Source organism: Perna viridis, chromosome 12 (genome assembly GCF_037379345.1).
Source record: "Perna viridis isolate PV_CMFRI_1.1 ecotype Kerala chromosome 12, ASM3737934v1, whole genome shotgun sequence".
In the NCBI taxonomy this organism is placed as follows: Eukaryota; Metazoa; Mollusca; class Bivalvia; order Mytilida; family Mytilidae; genus Perna; species Perna viridis.
Genome location: NC_142456.1, coordinates 11,046,276 through 11,063,191, shown reverse-complemented (window position 1 = coordinate 11,063,191; position 16,916 = coordinate 11,046,276). Strand labels below are relative to the sequence as shown.

The 16,916-nt window shown below is 34.0% G+C and overlaps 1 protein-coding gene across 3 annotated transcripts in view; it reads left to right on the top strand.

Moving 5' to 3' along the window:
* LOC148601176 (sushi domain-containing protein 2-like) overlaps positions 1–16,874 on the top strand; it is a 28,346-nt gene extending 11,472 nt beyond the window's left edge. Inside the window, exons 8-16 of one of the 3 annotated variants that reach the window (XR_015917011.1) lie at positions 337–621; positions 1,240–1,514; positions 1,963–2,106; positions 2,450–2,608; positions 4,762–4,914; positions 5,194–5,319; positions 7,377–7,622; positions 9,133–9,205; positions 16,303–16,370. Coding sequence is in view for 2 of the 3 variants with exons in the window: in XM_088554836.1 (XP_088410962.1) it covers positions 337–621; positions 1,240–1,514; positions 1,963–2,106; positions 2,450–2,608; positions 4,762–4,914; positions 5,194–5,319; positions 7,377–7,622; positions 9,041–9,205; positions 16,303–16,523 (1,774 nt within the window). In the remaining variant the exon portion in view is untranslated. Of the gene's footprint in view, positions 1–336; positions 622–1,239; positions 1,515–1,962; positions 2,107–2,449; positions 2,609–4,761; positions 4,915–5,193; positions 5,320–7,376; positions 7,623–9,040; positions 9,206–16,302 lie in introns of all 3 variants that reach the window. The other 2 variants (XM_088554836.1, XM_088554837.1) reach the window with 2 other exon arrangements.
* The last annotated feature ends 42 nt before the right edge of the window (positions 16,875–16,916 follow it).

The window sequence follows — 16,916 nt, the reverse complement described above, 5'->3', positions numbered from 1 at the left end:
AAATGGAAGCTTGAAATACTTTGGTGAAGTTGCATATGATGCAAAAATATCACTGATTTCAACAGCTATGTCCGTTACCCTATGTCTACCTCATTAAGTGATATTTTCCGAAATGTTGCCTTTCCATCCCCGACTGCTTTTAGATTGAAGTAGTTTGCACAATTATTTATCATCATAAAATACAGGTTTAGTTCAATTTTCAGCAGCACCCAATATATGGTTTTTAAGTTAGGCTATTTTGAACTTAGTGCGATAGACACGTTTTCACTGTTACTTGGCGGGGTATCACTTAATGTTCCATTTACGCCATATTTTATAACTATTATTCAATTTCAGCTTCTTTCAGTTGCCAAGCATCTGGTCAAATGTATACATTCCTAAAAATCTGAAAAACAGAAAAATCATTAGCAATTACTGTAATTCTTGGATGTCTCGTGAATCAGAAAAAATTGAAACAGACAGTGTAGAAGTATGCCCGTGTTCAAAACTTCAAGCGCAGTTAGATATAACAAGGTTCAGTGTTGACCCTTTCTGCAATTCAGCTGAAGGAGATAAAGATGGGATATCCAGTTGTATGTTTAACTCAAATACAGACCAATGCTTTAGAATGGTTTTCATAGGGTAAATAATCATTTTATTTTCTTGTCTTATTAATGACCAATGAAGAATATAAATATATGGAGAACCATGATTTTAATGTATTACTTTCTTCTTGTAGTTTCATATGCTTTGATTTGATTAATTTCGAAGAAATATCAGAAAAGAAATATACTGACAAAGGCCAAACAAAGCCTTTAATCAGAGTGGTCACAAATTCAACAATTGAGTTAAAGTCATAATAAGAAGCGGTCATATTTTCTGTGGTATCCATAGTTGATAGATCATTTGGATAGTTTGTGTAGAAATCATGATCTTTATTTATAAGCAGAATTCTAATGACTAATTATATTTGTAGTTTTTTTTCTGTGGGTTCGAATGTGGTCTGTTTCATTGAATGAATCCAGCAAGTAGAGGTGCTTGAATTGATCTATTCCCAATGTCATAATTAGTAATTTTTAACCACAAACAAAAAGCTTGAAAAACACAGTAGAAAATGACTGGTTTTAAAAGCATCTGAATAAGGCGCCATAACATATGGCGAGGTGGATTTAAAATGTAATAATGGGGAAATCGACTCACCGAATTCTGCTATAATATCGTAAATGAGAAGGTGTATTTGAAAAAAAAAATCTTTTGCAGAAAATCTGGCCATGATAATCAGTGCTGCTATGACAAGAAGGGAAATCTTATTGAAACTACCAACTACAACTTGGGAGGTTTTACTCACAGATTCCATTATAAAGGTGGTTCGAAAGACAATGTTCCATATCTCTCTAATATACATAGTGATATAGTTCCTTTCGTATATTGCTGCGAGTACTATAAGCATTTCCAACGTAATAATGCCTTTTGTACAGAATTTCTCACCATTCGACCTCCGTCACAGTGTAACGGATACATACCTCCCAGAATAGGTATATGTACATGCACTTTATTTTGAATGTTTTGATGTCTTGATTTTCATGGTTGAACACCGATTATTTTCAATAGTAAATGCTTAACAAAGTTCACAATTTCAAGCAGACATGATAATTCATAAAATATGAAGTGTTTCATTTTGATATGGTATGAGCATAATATTAAATAAATCTTATTGTATAAGCCAGTAGGTAACTGATAAATGTGTAAGGCTGTCGTAATTACTCTAACAATATTAATAAGATATTGTATTTCATGTTTCTCTGAAGTTGTTACATTTGTAGTGCACGGATGTTTACAGTAGATGGGAAACGGTATGTTTCCGGATTTACATCGCATCTAAACGTCTTGCAGAGGCCAAATTCGTCTATACTTTAAATAAGGAAGGGACAGGGAATAACAAAATAGAATTAATATATTGATTATAGTTGTTATCTATTTGAGCTTCTACTCGTGGAGATCCGCATTTGATAACACTTGATGGATACCAATATACGTTTAATGGGGTTGGTGAATTTGTTCTGTTGAAAGATGGAGACAAAGGGCTGACCATTCAGGCTCGGATGGAGCAATTTAAGGATGATTATGGTATGATTGGCTCAAAAAATATTCTTAAAATGTCAAAATGTTTTGTATCGCAAAAAAAGCTAATATAGCATCACTGTTTACATTTATACATTAGTTTCGAATTTTATTTGCCATCGTCCCGAAAATTCTTTATAGCTTAAATTTGTCACTTTAAAATGTTACTATGCTAAATCTGATGTTATTCAATTTGCAAAAAATATAAAAATATACATATATATATATATATGATAAATAGTTGTCTTTCTGGATCAGCCACTGTATCTACATGTTGGGGCAACATTGGAAGTAGAGGTACATAATTTTTAAACATATATACTTAGTTTATTTAATGATGTTGTTGTAGGAAATGCTAAAAAGGCCAGTGTAATTACGTCATTGGCCATAAAGTGTAATAGTTCTGAAGATGTTGTAGAAATTAGACTCAATGAAATACGATTGGTTGACGTCCTAGTTAATGGTGAAAATGTGGAATTTACTGAAACAGACAACATTGATTTAAAAGGTATTAACTTAATAGAAATCTTAGAAATCTCTAATGAGTTTCACAAACATCGTTAAGTGTGAATGTAATAGTACGTAATGAGATAAAATAGCATTAAGACGTAATAATCTTTTACGACTATTTTGACACCTAAATCTCACTTATTTTGGTTAAATGTCGGGGATCGTGAAGATTAGAACATTAAATATACTACACAAAGGAAATACCTTTGCTTGAATGCAACGTTTTGAAATTTATGAGCAATTTTCTGTACATTTGAAATACGAGCGTCCAATATAGGTTATTTTTTACTGTATGCCTCCAAACTATTATGTAAACGTGGAAAAAACATAAAGCTTATTATTTTGGTAACCCTGTTGTCATGGTAACTATCAAAGATATTTCACCGTACTGCTGGAGAGGTCATTCAGTGCTATTTTCAATTGTTCTTTTTCCAAATTTAGTAGATGACATTTTTCTGCATTAATCAAATCAAGATGTCATTGTTGTAATAGTACTGTAAAAAATCGTTGCCAAAACAAATCAAAAAGTAACCTTAAAAAATGGTCATTTTCGCATTTTAAGAATGCTATTTTTAGTTACATTCAATTAACAACTACCAATAATTCACCCGTAGATAGGTAATTCCTTGACATATTACAAAATTTAAATTTTGCTCTTTATATTTAGAGAGAAATTGACATGTCTTTTTTGGTTTTTTTGTGTGAATACCTCAAACCTTTGATCTTCAAAAAGTATTTAATTTTCACCGAGTGGTAAAAATGTTGGTAAATAGTCAATATCAATCTATAGAAAAAAAAACAATAAAAAAGTTTGTTGTGAAAATAAAGGTCAAGGTCAAGAAAAAAATGATTTGTTTAAGTAAAACGAAAATTACAAAGTTTACCTTTTAAATGATATCGAAATAATAAATTTTGACCTTTAAGTATAAAATCTTGTATTTTTATGTTTCTTCGAATTTTTTAACCTGCTTACTTAGAATGAGTATAAATGAAATGCCCTGTGACAAAAATATTAAAAGTCACCATGGTTACCAGGTTTCTCTTTTATTTTCTCAAAATTGAAAAAAAAAACAAACAAAAACAAAAACAAAAACACAAAAAACAAAAAAACAAAAACAAAAAACAAAAACAAAAAACAAAAAAAACCTCATATCTAGTTTTCTAGAGTTTTCTTTAGCATGGGCAATTCTATTCACTTTTGAAAGTATACATATGTCTACGGGTGCAATTTTGTACTGTAAGCTATTGAATATTCAATAAAAAGAATTTTGCAAATGAAAAAGTGACTATTTTTGGCAACCATTGTAGACTCTTTTAATACCCAAGTATGTGAAGTGTGAAGATATGGATGTTTCTGTCTTCAAAAACTTATTCATTATTATTATGGAGTTTATAATGTCTGCATTAATTTTTCCATGGTAACATAACCACTGAAAATAGCATTTCCCCTCTTGATAGTTAAGGTAAATGATAAATGTTGGTTTCAATGGCAACGGTTTTTCAAAATAATATTTTCTGCTATTTTCGATGTTAATTTGTCAAATAGGCTTACATTAGTTATCTTAATGATATATGAAAGTTAGAGGTTTCCACATGATTTGCTTCAAACCGAGAATGCCTCTTAAAGGTTAAAATACCAAAAACATCACGCCTCTTATGAGGACGAAATATGATTGCGCATGTGATCAATGATGTATTTATAAAATTTATACATGCTGATTGGAAAAGTTAGATTTGAATGTTGTTCATAATGCTTATCTTTTAAGGAAAAGTGCATGATCGACAGTGCATGTCAAATTTAAGAAAACAAAAGTTTTAATGATATCCGTAAAGTGTTTGATAAGTTATCTACATGCATATTTAATACTGTATACCATCATGTAGAAATGAAATGCATCCACATTCAATAAATAACTGGATATTTAAAAAAAAAAATCTACTTTTTTAGCCAATGAATTTTTTCGCTAACAGGAAAATCAGCCAAAATGAATCGCCCCAACAAGATCTCTTTATTATAATAACCATTTCTAGAGTGTTCCAGTCGTCTAATTAGATTGACACCCTACATCACGAAAATAAGTATCGTGAACAGTTGGTTAACAGTATTCTCACCAAAAGTATAGACTTTGTATTCAAATGTAATTATTGAAGGTACAAATATCAAGAGTTCCAGGGGAAACAGTTCAAATGATCATATGATATGGACTGCGGTAACCTGTAGACATCCAAATATAGCCCTGAATACAACTGCTGTAAAGAAAATGATGAACTTTAATTTGATGGTTGCAGATGGAAATCTTCGAGGTAATGAGCATTTGAGATCGTACAAAATATATGTGTTGATTCAAAGAAGTAAATGTATATAATGATATGACCACAAATTAAACTAGGGAAAACTAAGCAACTATCTATATCCCTTAAAGACGTTCGATTCGCAGTTGTTTAAAGGGGATGAAAGGGGTAAAGTTCCTACAGATTGTCTGTAATAAATCCTATGCACTCCTGAACATCATTCTTTTCTCAAAATATCATTAATCAATGCCATCTATCATGCGGATATTTATGTATATTTATATTTTGCAGGAACATTGATTGGGCTGCTCGGTAATTTCAATGGTCGAATAAATGATGATTTAACCAGTGCTAACGGCAATGTTATACCAACAAATTCATCTATGCAAACAATTCATCATGAGTTTGGATTGTCTTGTAAGTGTATCGGTTTAAGGAACTTGGATAAATGTTGCCTTTCATCTCGAAAAAAAACAAAAGATGGCTACGTTAAATCAAGGCAAATCAATGAATTTCCAATATCGATTATTCATTCTTGTGTAGAAGCATTTCCATTATTACAGAAGTTTTATGGTCTTCATCATGAATTCGTGGATCGTTACCGAGTGTCCATCTGCACCATGAAAATTAATTTGTTCAGCGTGTCATAGTTTTCCTTTCCTTTATCGTTTACCCCTGACTAAACTTTCTATGAACAACTCGGCGGGTGTTTCTAAAACAACAGAGGACGTATACCCTACCGGTGCACCTGGTCCATGGTACCAGTTTTTAGTGGAGGCCGAGTTTCTCATTTACTTTTTTTACTTTGAATATATTATTTGGCCATTTTATGTTTTTTTTTGTTGTGTCTGTTTTCCGTGTCTGGTCTTTTTCCCTGGATTACATTATTTTGAATTACTCTCGAATCTTGGTTTCCTTGATTATTCATGCGAAATAAGCTAAAAAAATTAAGAAAAATATGGGAACATGGACAGACAGTATGGTGGTTGCTTTGAACATTTTACTATTTCCAGATGAACTAAGCACAAGGAGAGTTGGTTCAACATGAAAAAACAACCTCCATGGACAATTTGTCACGATGTTCATAAACTTCACCAGGCTCGACCTTGGCAGGACAAATAATTTGCGTTTTACTTGACGCCGAAATGCTACCCTAGTTCTTAATATACCTGCACGTATCCATTGAATTGTCATAGTTCTCTGTTTCTCTCATTATTAACGTAATATAGGCCTGTCGCCTTCTTCGTCGGAATTCGAATTGATTTTGAGAAGACAGTTCTATGAAAGGTTTAGAACCTTTAATTTCGGTTCTTCGAGAACTTGCGACTCTAGAAAGAGTAATCAAGGGAACCAAGGTTATAGCGGTAATCAAACGAATATAATACAGGGTCAAAGACCAGACATGGAAAACATACATACACAACAAGGAACATAAAGTAACTAAAATCATACATACAAAGTAACAAAAGCAAATGAGCAACTCCGACTCCACTAAGAACTGGGAGCATGGACCAGGTGCACCGATAGGGTAAGCGTCCTCTGCTTTTCTAGAAACACTCACCGAGTTGCTCATAGAAAGTCAAGTTCGGGGTAGACAAACGAGGAAAGGAAAACTATTCCCGTTGAATAAACCAGTTTTCATGGTGTAGATGGATACACCGTAACGATCCACGAGTTCATGATGACGACCATATAACTTCTGTAGTGATGACTTCAATCTTGTAGCAACATAACCCTGTTCCAGAAGCCTATTTGTTAGACTTCTAGCGCGATACAAAAAGTCTGCGTAGTTTCGGCATGCTCTGGCATAACGTATGAGTTGTGATATGAACACTCCACACGTAGGTGCCGAAGGATGTTGCAACAGATGAAAGGAAAATGGACAATTCTGAATGAAAAGTCATCACGTTTGTCGTAAAATTTAGGTCAATAGTTTTCCTTTACCATCGATTTCTAATTGTAGGTCAAGATATGAGGCTGACTTCACAGTGTCTGTAGTATCCTTTATCTCAAGTGTTTTAGGGTAGATCCGATGTATCAAATCCCCGAAATTAGGATTGTTTAAAGATAATACGTCATCTATGAAGCGGAAACTGAGATTGAAGGATCTAGCCAAACGATATTCCTTCTTTCTGATCAGATCAGCTATAAAGTCAGCCTCATAAGAGTAAAGGCTGTTGAAATGGTTCTTGGATAACTGATATGAAAGTCTGCATCTACTACGATGTTTTCGAATAGCCGACTCCAATAATACTTGTGGAGTCAGCTCTTCTTTCAGCAAAAGCGCTGCTCGATTTTAGAAATGTCTTTTTGCATAACCAGCCCTTCCAATAGTAACAGCAAAGCCCTAGGCTCTGCACGTAAACAGTTTAGCAAGGCCTGTTTTCAAGATTTAAAGAGAAGCCAGTTCTACAAGAAATATTTTAGAAATGTTTCGGGTAGATCTGTGCAAACATATTGCTTTCTTTCAACAGGGCTTACAAATGTTACTGACTCCTTATTTACTTACCCGATTGGAACAACACATCAGTCTTTTCAAAGGGAAGATTTCAAGCCAATTTTTAATTTAACAAATCATTGCTCAAAGAATGTTATAGATATATGTGGCAGTGATCAGGCATGCAAGTTTGACCTTTGCACTACAGAAGACATCAGTGTTGCAGAGGCAACAAAAATAATGACAGAAGAAATTGATATTCTTGACCAAGTTACCTTACCGGGTAAGTAATTTTAGAGGAATCAAAAGGATTGAGATGTAGTTTTTTGAACTCTTTACATATACATCGTTAAAAGCAAAACAAAAAAAAAATATTTTTAATGCGATTGATGAGACAGCGAATTGCTGCGCCTTTAGAAACAAAAAATGAGAATATTTGTTATAGGCATACTACTATATTAAAATTTCAGGTACTCTTATATCCCCAATATACGAATCAAACTGTCTCCAAAAAATAAAATGGCATAGAATTTGACAACTTTAACATATATATACAACGTCTCAGAATGTGACGACTCTATTTGCTACACTGCTCCATCGGATCAAATTGATACAGGGAAGATATATAAACGTACAGAAAGGTCTGAAAAATTCCCAACGATGTTAGAACTGTCAAATTTGCGATGCAAATTTTTTGTCGTTCCCTCCGCGGGACTCGAACTCGTACTGCTGTGACATCTATGGAAACACCGCCTGCACGAAGTCTAGGGCGCTAATATTTTTACGGTCGTATAAAAATTAAAACACAACAAAATGCCACATATGAAAGATAACAAGAGGCTCCCAGAAGTCTGAAACGCTCACCTGGTTGTATTTTATCTTTCAAGGACAATAAATTTAAAAAGAAGTTGCCTAAAAATTTCGACTGAAGAAGACGCTTGTAGGACTTATCATAAGGATCATTTCAGCAATTGAAAGTTTCTTTTATCTATAATAGTTTTCAAGATATTGGCTGAAAACTGTAAAAAAAGTCATTTTCCATCTTTCAAGGGAAATAACTCTTTTACACTTACACACAGTCGTCATACAACTTTGATCTCTAGAGACTGTTTTAGGCCTTATGATAAGGATCATTTTAGCAATTGAAAGAATGTGATTATATTTGGAGATAATAATGTGCAAACCATTACTTTCTAACACCTATGTTCTACTTTTTTGTAACGACAGTCGAGTTATTTTTAGTAACGGCGCCATGTTGTTGGGCGGATCAAAAATTTAAACACCACTTTTATGCATGATACCCTAAGGAACATCTGTCCAATATTCCACATAAATCAGCTCAGTAGTTTCATAGAAGATTTTTGAAAATATTTGTTAACGGACGATGACGACGACTACGACGACGGACGCCAAGTGATGGCAATAGCTCACATGACCTTGGTCAGGTGAGCTAATAAGGAACTTAATACTAATAAAACGTAATTTAAGATTCATATTAAATGCAATGTTTGTCGAATTTTATATTAAATTAACTAAGTTGTTTCAGATAAGAAGTTTTTGGAAAACTGTTAAAGACAGTTTATACTGATGGTATTGTTGGTTCGCCTAGGCGAAATCGAAGTAGATAAATATTCATATTCATTGATCATATATAACTGCAAACGGTAGCTTACTAAATTCAGTTGGTGACGTTCTTTGCAGTTTGTGGTGTTCCGATGAATGTAACAAATGGGTTTTGGAATTATACTGGCAATTTCGCCTCCTTACATTGTGACTCGGGTTTTATTTCTAAGGGTGAACTGGTATCCATTGAGTGTGGCGAGGATGGAGAATGGAGCACAATTGACTCAATATGCGAGGCAATTCGTAAGTATGATATATAATGTGAATGTAGGTTTGAAAAAAAGCGTTGAGTTATTGGGGAGCATCTTTTTAAGAGGCTGTCCATGTGAAATCAAGCTGATCCTATGATGATGGTGGTACAAGCTTAATTTGATCCCACTGATTTTTGTTCCAATATAATGTATGTATCATATGTATGTCAAAAGTTATAAATAGACAACTGTTGCCTCAGAGAACTATTTTAAAGCTCTCCAACAAAGCAACCAATTTTTTTTTTATTTAAAGAGTGATCTAACTTTTTTCAGTGATTTTCAATGTATGCTTTGTAATTTATTTCTCGTTAACGGTTGTAGTTAATCAAAAACAAACACTTATCTTTGAGAGAGTGTACATTTATGATATGAATTGGATGAATTTTTTAAAGCAAAATATGCCATGCGCCACCCACTTTCTGGTTTTTGTACGGACACCCTTAAACGTGAGGATCCCAGGAGCCTGAATCGCTCACCTGGTTAATTGTTTGTTTTTCAAGGTCAATAACTCTAACAAGAAGCTGTCCGATAATTTTGACTCAATGCGCATTTTGGTAGTACTTATCAGAAGGATCCTTTCATCAATTGAAAAGTTCATTCTATCTATTATAGTTTTTTAAGAAATTGGTTAAAATCTGCTTAAAACATATTTTTGTTTTGCATTTCAAGGGCAATAACCCTAACAAGAAATAAGTCAACAAGTTTGATCTCCACAAACATTTGAAGGCCGTATCATAAGGATCATTTTAACTATTTAGTTGTATTCTATCTATCATACAGTCCCTGTATGGGATAAACTTCCCACTTGCCCCATACCCCATTGCCCCATCCCCCATTGTCCATAGCCCTATTCCCCTTTGCTCCATCCCCGATTGCATCGACTTAGTTCCTGTTGTCCAATGCCTATTCCCCATTCCGAAAAGAAAAAAGTAGAGTACATTTTTTTTATCAAATACATATAGTGCATTAGGATGCAAAAAAGTCTTGTGCAATCAATATTGATTTTAGAATCTCGCCGCCGAGTCCGGGAATTACCGAAATCACGCGATATTTGCTTTGTTTACGTGTATTATCGTCACTCCTAGCTGCATGAGAAATAATCATGCAAAATATCCCTAAGACAATAAATATGTATATATAAATTGTGCATGAATATAATTTCTAAATTGATTATTAAAAATGGATCTTGTTTTATTTCAAATTTAAATACGGAAAGACTTTTCCAAATGTATACATATTCAGTCCCAGTTCCACAAAATAACATATTTCTGTAAATTATATGGGTGCAAACAAATTCAATTTCAATGGTGGACTGATATTATTGTTAAAATGTTCAAAATTTCAAAATGAGCATCCTATATGTGGATGTGACATATCAATTTCAGTCCAATTCCTAAAAAAATGCAATATTTCTGCAGATTGTAAGGGTGCAAAAAATGTTTATTTCAATAATGGTCCAAAATTATTGTTTAAAATATCAAAAAGGCAATAATATACTTTTCGAAATTGCGACAAATGACATATTTTTGACAAATGAAAGGCAATCAACATTTATTTTTTATATGATCTTGTTATTATTGATCAATATATTTAAGAGTAATCAAGGGAACCAAGGTTATAGCGGTAATCAAAAGAATGTAATCCAGGGACAAAGATCAGACATGGAAAACAGACATAAACAACGAAGAACATACAGTAAATAATATCATACATACAAAGTAACTAAAACAAATGAGCAACTCGGACTCCACTAAAAACTGGGAGCATGGACCAGGTGCACCGGTAGGGTTAGCGTCCTCTGCTTTTCTAGAAACACCTGCGAGTTGCTCATAAAAAGTCAAGTCCGGGGTAGACGAAAGAGGAAAGGAAAACTATGACACGTTAAAAGTTTTCATGGCACAGATGGATACGCCTTAACAATCCACGAGTTCATGATGACGACCATAAAACTTCTGTAGTGATGACTTTAATCTTGTAGCAACGTAATCCTGTTCCAGAAGCCTATTTGTTAGAATCTTTGCAAAAATACAAAAGTCTGCGTAGTTTCGGCAAACTCTGGCATAACGTATGAGTTGTGATATGAACACTCTTTACACAGGTGCTGAAGGGATGTTGCCACAGATGAAAGGAAAGTTGTCAATTCTGAATGAAAAGTCATCACGTTCGTCGTAAATTTAGGTCAATAGTTTTTCTTTACCATCGATTTCTTAGTGTGGGTCAAGACATAAGAATTCACTGTGTGTGTAGTATCCTTTATCGCAAGTTCTTTTGGGTAGATGCGATATACTCCGGTATCATATCACCAAAATAGGATTGTTTAAGGATAATACGATAGTAGCGGAAACTGAGATTAAAGGACCTAGCTAAACGGTATTCTTTCTTTTGGATTGGATTGGATCAGCTATAAAGTCAGCCTCATAAGAGTGAAGGAATAGGTCAGCAAGTAGAGGAGCACAATTTGTTTCCATTGGAATGCCGACTGTTTGTTGAAAAACGCGTCCACCACACTGGACAAATATGTTATGGATTAAATTTTGCATACATCTTCTTCTGTATATTTGGAAGATGCTTTGGAATTATTTTTTACTAAGTATGGGGAATCTCTACCAAGAACTATATATTTGTATCTAGATGTATCATCTTTTTTTTGGAAAAACCACGATATAGTATTTTTAAGTCGGGATTTTAACTGAGTATGGGGAATAGAAGTATACAGTGTTGAAAAATCATTGGTTTTAATGCTATTATATTCTGATAATAGACTTGAACTGATTGTCTCCATAAGATATTTCGAATTTTTCACGATCCTCGTTGAATTAATACCACTACGGGAGTAACAAGTGTTGTGGTGGGACTGCAGACCCTCTTTGTCAGCTGTGAGTATAGAAGTTAAAAGTTTTGGTGGTTCATTTTGCAGATCCAACTATGTAACGTTGTTTGTATGGATTCTTGTGGAGTTTAGGAATCCAGTACATAGACGGTAAATTACAAGCATCGTCCTTGGTAGAGAGATCAAAAGAGGATAGCACAGATTTATGGTTTTCCACAATCTCTTCTTTTGAGAGTGTGGTTGCTGTATAGGTCTTATCACTACTATTATTTTCTATGTCTACCTCTGATAATAAACATTGGATTTAAAACGTTTTGCAGACAAAAACAATGTTGATTTGGGGTTTGTCTTCTGGTACGACAACATATTTGTCATGTATAGTAGACAATGTTTTTGCTACATCGAGTCTTTGAAAACTGATGTAGCATTAGCACTCATTGACTTACTTAAAACTTTCATTCGTTTAAAATTAAAGACCTCACGGCTTTTAACCACTCTGACAGAGAATCAATGTCTTCTTGATCTTGTTTTATCCATTTTCATGCATAATTCTCTACGGCATCCATAAGAACTTTAAAGTTATAATTCCAATTTATGGAGCGTGGTTCACCGTACTTGGGACCTTCAGAAAGGATATTACTGTAAAAATACTTTAACTCGTGGATACCATTTTTTGTTGCTTAGGGAAGAAACACAATTTCGTGGATTCTAGAGTTCGTGGTTTTATTTTCAGTATACATATCAATGGAAGAGTAATCAAGGGAACCAAGGTTATAGCGGTAATCAAAAATGTAATCCAGGGACAAAGACCAGACATGGAAAACAGACACACACAACAAAGAACATAAAGTAACTAAAATCATACATACAAAGTAACAAAAGTAAATGAGCAACTCGGACTCCACTAAAAACTGGGGGCATGGACCAGGTGCACCGGTAGGGTAAGCGTCCTCTGCTTTTCTAGAAACACCCGCCGAGTTGCTCATAAAAAGTCAAGTTCGGGGTAGACAAACGAGGAAAGGCAAACTATGACCCGTTGAATAAATCAGTTTTCAGAAATCTCCTTTTCGTTGGGAACCAAATTTCGTGGTTTGGCCTACCCACAAAAACCACGAAAATTGGTACCCCATGAACAATAGTACTTTCACAGTACGCAGAGTTTCGTTTTCTATGATGGACAAATCTCCCGTAACGACGTGACCGGAAGGACCATATTTGAATGGAAAGTTTTTGCAAGAACAGTCAGCAATAGCCTTTTATAATTGAAAGTTTTTGATGGAAAAGGTGAAATATAGGAATATGAAATAATTGGTATGGATTTGTCGCGGAATTTTGTTGGTAACGTTTTTGTGAGGGAGGATGTTAGCCAAACTAATTGCATCTATACATTTGTTGACAAACGGTAGTGGAAGAAATGATTTTCTTCATCTTGACTTTTCACACAAATTGGTTTAAAGAGTCTGTGAAACCAAAATCCATAATGATGGCAACAAGTCAGTATAATGATGAGGTAGGGTCAGGAACAGGAGTGTCAAGACCTGTTTTGTAAATGGAGTGTAGTTGAGTGGGAAATATAAAATAGAGTTTGGTTCTAATATGATGAAGTCCAAGAGGTTTTTATATGAAAGGGAGAAGACCATCTATGGAGACATCATGTAGGTGATGTATAGTGGCGATGGCCAGGACTCCTTTCCTGTCCCGGATTTTTGTCAAATAAATTCATCACATTTATGCTATTGTTATATTGGCTTGAAAGGTTTCTTATACTTTTGATGTTGTGATTGCACCCGTAAGGTATTGCACTACCTAGTCTGCGTATCCAGTACTCCTCTCTTTCCATCTAATAGCTTTTACTTAGAACGGGACTGTTCGTAGGATGGTAATGCGATCTGAGAGGATTAAATGATCTTATTGATTAAAATGTTGGGAATTTGGTGGTATTTATTCCCGAACGATGACCGCACATTCTTTTGTTTAACCGTTCTTGTGTTTTACCGACATATATTAGACCGAATAAGTTGCATTCCAATCCACATATTAAGTTTGTTGATTTGCAACTTAAGTCATCATGACGTGTTGTATGGAAGGTTTTGTTTGTAAGGGAACTAGAGAGCGAAGAATCGGCTTTAAGAATGTTGCATGTTTTCCAATTTTTAATATCACATTTTGATATAGTACAATGTTGTTCGTCATCGTTGTAGTCAAATATATCATTAAAAGGGATGGACTATTTTGAAATAGTCATAATTTTTGCACTGAAATAGATGGTCTGCAGACTAAACGTGTGATTGGGTACTTTTTGCCCGAATGGTCGGGGCACTATCCATACCAGATAAGAGCGTGCTAACATTTCCATCTGGGGACACCACAGACTTACAAGACAACCGTGTGTCCGATCTGCTGTTAGGTTCGGACCTTTTTATACTGGACGACGTCCGAGCCTATTTTTCTTTCATTCCTTTTGTTCAAACCATAAATTTTGAAACTGTATTACTGGGTTGATGATACCCTCGGGGACAAAATCCACCAGCAACGGTATCGGCCCAGTAGTGTGAAAGAGTAATTAAGGGAACCAAGGTTATACACGTGTAACGGTAATCAAAAGATAGTCATCCAGGGACAAAGACCAGACATGGAAAACAGATATACAAAACAAAGAACATAAGGTAACTATAATCATACAATACAAAGAAACAAAAGCAAATGAGCAACTCGGACTCCACTAAAAAGTGGAAGCCTGGACCAGGTGCACCGGTAGGGTAAGCGTCCTTTGCTTTTCTAGAAACACCTGCGAGTTGCTCATAAAAAGTCAAGTCCGGGGTAGACGAAAGAGGAAAGGAAAACTATGACACGTTGAAAAAAATTTTTCATGACGCAGATGGATACGCCGTAACGATCCATGAGTTCATGATGGAGACCATAAAACTTCTGTAGTGATGATCAGTTGTGTGTTGATGGCTGTGATACATACAGAACGAATTCTTGAAAATGAGATATTTCTTGCGAATTGAATGAGTGCGAACACTTGAAATGACCTTTATGGTCTTTTATTATTGTTTAAAATGTTAAAATTGTCAAAATAAGCATCATATGTGTGGCTGTGACACATTTATTTCAGTCAAATGTCTCAAAAATGACATATTGCTACACACTGTAAGGATGCAAACAATTTTAATTTCAAATATTGTCAAAAATTCTTGTTTAAAATATCAAAAAAAGGCAATATTATTATCCTTTTCGAGGTTGCGACATATTTCTGACAATTGAAAGAGAATCAAAATTTTTTAAATGATCTTGTTATTATTGATCAATATGTTTAATTTGTCAATTTTAAAATCATGCGAGTGTCTCCGACACAAAATTCTTTCAATCAAAATGTTCAAAAATGACGTATGTTTAGAAATCGAGCGCGAAAATTTTCAATCTATATATATAATGACCAGAAATTAAATGTACTCCCGGTAAATATTTAAAAAAGAATAAAGAACTGTGACACCTGTAATCATTAAAAATTACTCTAAAACAAGCTTTAAAAAAAACAAAAACAAAAAAAAACAACTTTTGAAATTGTTGTCAGAGAATTATGATAGGTACATTGCTTGCAAAATAAGGCAAAACAGTTTTTTTTATTAACCAATCAGAAATATTCCATCGCCCCATTCCCCATTGCCCATGTCCCATACCCCATAAAATGGGGTTGATCCCATACAGGTACTGTAGTTTTCAAGATATTGTATAAAAAATTGTAAAAAAAATATTATTTTTCCTCTTTCAAGTGCAATAACTCTAACAAGGAAATGTTTGATGAATTTTGATCCCTGGAGAATTTAGTAGGTCTTGTAATAAGGATCATTTTAGCAGTAAAAGAACTTTCGACGAATCAAAAATCCCCACATCAGTTCTATTCAGGATATCTCATGGAGGAACATCCATAACAAGTTTGGTTGTAGTTGGTCAAGTAGTTTTAGGGGCGATGAGCTTTGTATAATTGTTAACGACGACGACGGACGCCAAGTGAGCTAATAAAAATAGTTTCGTAGATTTTAGGAAATTTAGAAAAGTATCTATTACGACGTGAATATTGTATGATTGAACTAGAAAAAAAATGTCTCGGATTTCATCGAATACAAAACCGTATGTTAAAATTTCTATTTATTTTTTCCACTTTCTTATAGTCGTTATGCACGGTATATATCATTGGATTGATGAAATACATCTGGCAATATTTTAGTCTCATATTTTCTCTATTGTCATTTTAGCTAGAGTTTATCCCATGAAGGAGAAAGAAAGAGGCTCATTTGTTTTAGTGATCGAAATTGCTGTTCCCATTGTGTGTGCAATTGCTATTGGTGTATCTGTGCTCATTGTGATAATTTTTGTGAGAAGTAAAAAAATCAAAAAATTACAAATAACCGAAAAAAGCAATGTCCGATGTCATGTACAAACATACATGAATCAGGGAAGTTTTAAAAGTAATTAGATCTCCCTATACGTGAGGAACAGAACATAACAAACCTACAATAGCGTGCTAGTCTTTCTTGACATTTTGATTTACACTCCCAAGAACACTGCATAGAGTACGGAATGTTAAGTAATAGACGATTATATCCTAACTAAATGTTATTCTGTATGTATAAATCTATGTCAGTTTTTTTTAATTAATTACTTTTTTAGAAATTAAATACATGTTCATATATAAGGTAATGTAGCTATTCATTCAGTTTTCATATGTAATTATTCAATACTAGTCGACTTGAGGTTTCTTTTATAGCATAGTTTTCTGTACTTGAGACACGTAAAACTCTAGTCAAATAAAAAATTTGCAATACAATTTGATTGATATGTTTGTATTAAAGGTCATAACCTGTGATAT